Source organism: Eucyclogobius newberryi, unplaced genomic scaffold (genome assembly GCF_026437365.1).
Source record: "Eucyclogobius newberryi isolate DKJ021-1_F unplaced genomic scaffold, fEucNew1.0.hap1 SCAF_5, whole genome shotgun sequence".
Lineage (NCBI taxonomy): Eukaryota > Metazoa > Chordata > Actinopteri > Gobiiformes > Gobiidae > Eucyclogobius > Eucyclogobius newberryi.
In genome coordinates this window covers 20,575,794-20,582,011 of record NW_027316167.1, presented here as the reverse complement: position 1 = coordinate 20,582,011, position 6,218 = coordinate 20,575,794, and the positions used below count along the sequence as shown (strand labels likewise).

General features: G+C 37.8%; 1 protein-coding gene across 1 annotated transcript in view; it reads right to left on the bottom strand.

Moving 5' to 3' along the window:
* The window catches only part of LOC140380623 (CUB and sushi domain-containing protein 1-like), a 357,895-nt gene that overhangs the window by 272,634 nt on the left and 79,043 nt on the right, over positions 1-6,218 (bottom strand). The window contains exon 2 of the mRNA XM_072464482.1: positions 1,097-1,313. Within this exon, the coding sequence (XP_072320583.1) occupies positions 1,097-1,313 (217 nt within the window). The remainder of the gene's footprint in view (positions 1-1,096; positions 1,314-6,218) is intronic.

Genomic DNA, 6,218 nt, shown 5'->3' with positions numbered 1-6,218 from the left:
GAAGGATGAAGTACACCTTGACCTAACCAAAAAAAATCACGATAATTAGTTAGTAATCTGATCTGAAAATCACATATTTGCTAAACATTATATATTTTTGGTAAAAGTCATATAATTCCCAAGCTGTTTGTAACTACAACACATGGAAAACATTTGGACAAATAATGCATTGCCTTAAAAAGAGTAGTAGAAATCCAGCCAGGATAAATGCACAAAATAATCTTGGCTTCAACAAAACCAATGTGTGCACAATAGTCAGTCTGCAGGCGACTGTTAGCATAAAGCATCGACTCAGTGTCACATAATACAAGTCTATGATGTTGTCAGGGAAAGCCCACTGTTCTTCATAACTGCAGCAGTAACCTCAAATCCTGCTTAGTGCGTTCTCTGTTTCCCCTCCCACACACCACAGCACTATGAATAAGCTTCCCACTGAATGCCAACTCTGTAAATGCCATTCTCTTTGCCCTTTATGCAACAATATTACAGTCACACAACTCACCAAACACTAGCACTGCCAATGCATCAATATCTCATTCCTGATATTTCCACCAAATTAAGTGTGTGACAATTGGCAGTTCTCAACAGTATTGGGTTTGATAAAGTTATTAAATCTACAGAATACTTCTACATATACAGACTACAGTATTTTACTAAAACATACAAAAATAGTATGAGTTGAAAAATAGAACAGATTTTATATACAACCGCAGTCCTGAAGTAAATCATAAGAAAAAAGACTACATTTACAATGTGCAACTTGTATTCATCCTCTGATGCTATAGACAAGTCCAAACGTTTGTTCTTGTGGGATTCAATAAAGTGAATCATTCAAAAAGAAAAAAAGCGGAATCATAGAAACGTTTATTGCCACAACTCACAAACTAGGAATTATCTTCAGTGTTGTGGTGTAACATAGAGCAATAATTAATAATAGTACAATCTTAAATTTAGGTCTTATCTTCAGTATTATTATTGTTTAGTATCTAGGTATTAATGTTTTGTACAACTGGCAAACCTTTTTTCATCTGAAACCCATCAGCGAGTAGAAACCAGACCAGACACAAATCTGTGTGTGAATGCCAGGCGCTCTTACCTCATTTTCAAGTTGCCAGGAGACGGTTGCCCATCGTAGACTGACACAATATCGAAGTCCTCCTCCAGTGCCAGCGTGACAAAGGTGAGCTGGATCCGGTTCCTCTCGCCCGTGATTATCAACCACGTGCAGTTGGCAAAGTTGGGGTAGCCGTGAGGGAAGCCGGGCGACTCAATGGTCCCATTCAGGCCTTGAACTACGCCGCCACAGAACTGAGCTACAAGAGAGAGAGAAAAAGAACATTTTTAGATTCACTACACATTATTAGCAGAGGACCTTGCTTTTAAATTGCGTCATAAGGTTGTGCTAAGTAGTAGGACATGCGTTGCTGCTGTAACAAGCCTGATCTCCGATGCAATTCTATGACCACACAATGTCAAATCTCCCCTTGTGATTAGCTATGCCTCAATGTAAAGTGTCAGTAAAATTATATATGTCTGGTATAATGGCATAAAAAGTGAATTCCCGGGATTTGTGAGTTCTGCATGGTTTACAGATCTCCGGCCAATAGTCTCCCATGACACTAACATTCGTCACATTCATTTTTAAGCGTGAGTGCATTGCTGAGAGCTGTTGGTTTAGCAGCATGTGTCGTGTGAACGCATCACCTCAGACCGTTCAAATCTCCTGGCGTCGAGCACTCAGACAAACATGTTGAAAAGAGAGCACTTATGGCACTCCGCATGTGATATGTACATGAACTTGTGACAGTATCTGCACTTTTTAATCAAGGCAAAAGCAGCGATTCTTTCATATCTTATACGACACCACAACCTCAAAAAGAAATTAGAACTAGCCGTAAATTGACTAAACATCCCCAAAAGCTTGACCAAAGGAGTTATGCAAATAAAATCCCATTTCATTTGGATTATTACAGTTGTAAATTTACTATTATTGCCTTCCGTGCTGCTAGTACTACTTTCAAAATAAAGTTTGGTTTCCAAATGTGAAAAATGTCATGATCATTAAAATAATAATAAAATAATATAAAACAGACAAATAAAAGGATTGTAAAGATCTGTTTAGTTATCTGTGCACCTGGACTGTTTTTTGTTTAAATACTCAAACAGCTTGGTCCTAAGATAGCTTTATACTGAACACACTGAACTGACCGTGCGCACGCGTTTATGTGTGGCCTGCACCAAAGGCAGCAGTAATTGTTTCTCAGATAGCGATGTCTATTGATTTATTAAAAACCTTATATCATCGAGAACACTGTGAGCAAGTGTGTTCAAAGGAGCTGACCCTAAGCCCCCCAGAGACCAGTATATTCCAGTTCACAATCCACTCCAACAAAGAAGTGTGTGGCTCTGTATTGGACGAGGATCACTGCACACGCACCAGATGTTCTTATTTGGCTGAAGTAAGACAAAGCAAACACACATCAAATAAATACCTCAACCCAAGTCCAAATAAGCGGCTAACATGCGTGTCCATGCTCACACACTCCCAACCATCTGGACCGGACAGATTCATTTCATATTCTTCTCCATTCTCTTTCCAGCCCAATTCACCTCTCCCCTTTAGCTCTCTTTGTGCTTCTTCCTGTCTCCAGTCGGCTTTTGGAGCAGATGGGAGAAGTCCAAATCAGCACATTTTTGCAGTGCGAGCTAGCACAATACTTAGAGCAGAGCTGTAAATACGGCTTAGTTTTGTTTAGCTGTGAATGCATAAGTATCTGGTGTCTACAAGTGATGAGTTACACAGATTAAGCATGACAATATAGACATTATGAGACCACCTGCTGAAAATTCTGCTCCACACACAACAAAATGTATTCTCACACTTTCTTTCTATAAGAACCAGCCTTAGGTACTTAAGTGACAGTTTTTAGTTCTTGAATTACATTCTATTTATAACACGCCAAGGCCTAGTCTCTTGCTGCTCTTTTGGGGATCAAACCAAGTTATATAATAATGAAATATTTACATTTTTCATGCTTTTGAAACCTACCTTTAATTACAGGATGATAAATTACTGCCAACAATATTGCACACACAACAGGTGCACAATTAAAAGCTGATCTTTTGACAATGTTATGCCTGAATACACAAAATCAAAAACTGTACTAAAATTTGCTCCTGCTAAATTGTCTGTGTTTATTAAAGCCACCAGTAAAATGAATGCAACAAATGCTGTTCTCTCACATCACATACAAAGTACATTATAGTAGCTGCCTGGCACAAACGGCCGACAATTCCCCAGTAATGTGATGTTAAGGATATGAGACATGGGTTTACAGGGTAACCGGTCTGTCTGGTTGTCGTGGAAACAGGTAAGACGGACTGTTGATCGTCACAAAACACAGCAGGAGAATTATTCATGTTTTCGTCTGCGTTGTCCTCCTGTCACTCACAGTACAAGCCTCTTGGGACTTTACATGTAAATAAAGTTCTGTTATATTTTAGTCAAGGGATTCAGCTTTCTACAAACAAAACAGTGGCTAAATATTAAGTGAATGTTGTTCCTTTTCAGTATTGATAAATATTCAGGTAACAAACAGTCTTTTTGGACACAAAAAACGTTAAATAGAAGAGAACAAACAACAGGACCACATACTGACGTACAATCAACATATACCATCACACCTTTTATAACTGGCTAAGGCCCCTTGAGTGTATGATGCGTTAAGCCTCTCCATACACATGAATAATAAAACTTCCTGCCATATGTGCATGTTTATCGCACTGGGATACATACACTACAGCACAAGCTTTTTTCTGTTTGAGTTCATATCCTGAGGCTCCTGTTCCCAAGGCAAAACATTATTCAGTCAAGTGATTGTATGGAGCAGTTTGTTTAAAATCCAACTAATATGTCATGGTTTATTACCTGGACTACTGACCAACAAACAGCACGGTCTGCAACATTAAACTGAGGTCTCCAAGGTAACGGTCTTGCTGTATTGCATTTCCTATTTAACACAAGATTTCAATTCATTGATGCAGTCCCTCAGGCTCAGTCCTCTAGCTGTGTTCTATAGTAGCAAAAGAAGCAAAATGAACAAAGCTTCAAACTGTTTTCAACACAACTTGGTCCAGTTGATAGTAGAACGACTCCTTCATGAATGAAGATGACTGATTTACTGCCAGATTTTAATTACATTGACTGCAACTTTAAAAATGCTGTAAAGATTAAACCAATGTTAAGAGAGATATGATAAGATAAGCCTTTATTTGTCCCACAATGAGGAAATTGCAACATAAAGTAGGTAGAAAAACTCTTGTAAAACTTTTATTAAAAAAACTCTTATACTCTTAATAAAATAAAATAAAAATAATAACAAAAGTAACACTCGTATTTACAGCTGTTATATGGACAGAGAATATAGCGAGAATGATCAGACTGGTGAGAGGAATGTTTTTATTAGTTAATCAAGAGACAGGAATGTAATCTTTAACATATTGATAAGAAGATCAATGCAATGCTAAAACACCTCTCTTGACAGTCAAATTGGCATAGGTTTTCTAGTTGAGGGTGCAAAACAGGAGTGTCCCATCTGTGGCTATCCACTGCCTTTCAAGTAACTCAAGAAGGGATTATAGAGTTTACGCTGAAAAATTCCAATTTGAGTGCATGAATATAACACGTGTAAATATATACTTTAGATCAGTGCTTCCCAACCTTTTACTCCCAATGACCCCACAAGCATGAAAAGATTTGCCCCAGCTTGGGAATGACTGCTTTAGATGCCCATCTCAACACATATCGTACCGTCACAATATATATATATATTTAAATATGCAATTAGCTGCTTTGTTTACATTCATTGTTCTGTTGCAGCAACAGTTAAAACACATAAGGAACTACCTAGATCATGATCCTTTGCTACATTTCAGTGCAGATAACATGAAGAAATAACTGTTTTTATGCACGTTTGTATATTCATTCTTATGAATCAATCCTATGAATATGAATCATTATTGTATAGGACAATAATGATTTGCAAAAACGCTTGGCAAGGCAAGGAAAAAGTCACATTTCTACAGCTTAAAATAGCTCAATAAATCATACCGTGAATGAATATCATGATAATATCGTACCGTTGCATATCATTATATCCCTAAAGTTTAACCCATTCTAAGGATAGCTGCCAACATTATATCTTGCGTAATGCATATATATTATTGCGACTGCTAACAGGAGTAGCTCTTCTGTTTAGTAAAATTAGCTCTCCGGGAAAAAGTTTGGAGACCCTTGGATTTAAATACACCTAAACCTGAGGCCTTGGTAATGGCTTAAAATGTCCACTGCTTCAGAATCAGAAAGGGTTCTTGTAATTTGGTTGTAATTGAATTTTACATAATTCTTTAAACAAAAGCGTTGAGTGTGTGTTCACAAATGCTGATAACTTTGATACCGTTTAGCGATGGATTGTCTGAGCCCAGAGATCTACATAACAATGGTGCAGACTGTTGAATTTGAGGTGCTGAGAAGCTGAGCGAGGTGGAGCGTTCTGATAGGCCCTGACCACAAGGCCCCTGGCTCATAAATCATACCCTGGTCCCCTCTTCTCCAGCGCAAACCAGGCCACAAATCAAATGCATCATTCCGAGTTACGCTGTGTAGAACTATTGACGCTGCTGATTCAATAGTCGCAATAAAGGAGGCAAGACGAAAGAGCAGAGCACAGGGATCAGAGTTCTGTTTGTGCCATGGGTCCCACTATCCAAAAGAGCTGACGGATCTGGGAAATCTAATCGTAATTTTGAATATAGACACTGGGAATAAGACTCAGTTCACAATTAAGGATGGTTCGACATGGATGTTTGGAGCCAGAACTGACTGACTCACTGATTTGTATTGTAATCTCTGTACTCTCAACATAGAATAGTAACAAAAGGGAAAGAAAGGGATAAAAATACTAGAACATTGGTGTTAAGTTGTATTTAAGTTCACAAATTACAATTTCACTTTCATAAAAGTAGTAACAAATTAATTTTACTAGGATATAAAACACTTAAATACTGTTGCATGTGTGAACATACAAACACATTTTGCTCTTCTATTTCCATTTGAGCTTTAGCTTTAAGAATATACATCTGATGCAATGAGAAAAAACTGGGAAAAACACAAGGGCACAGACAGTTTAGAAAAACATCAGTATCAGCCCATAACAAAG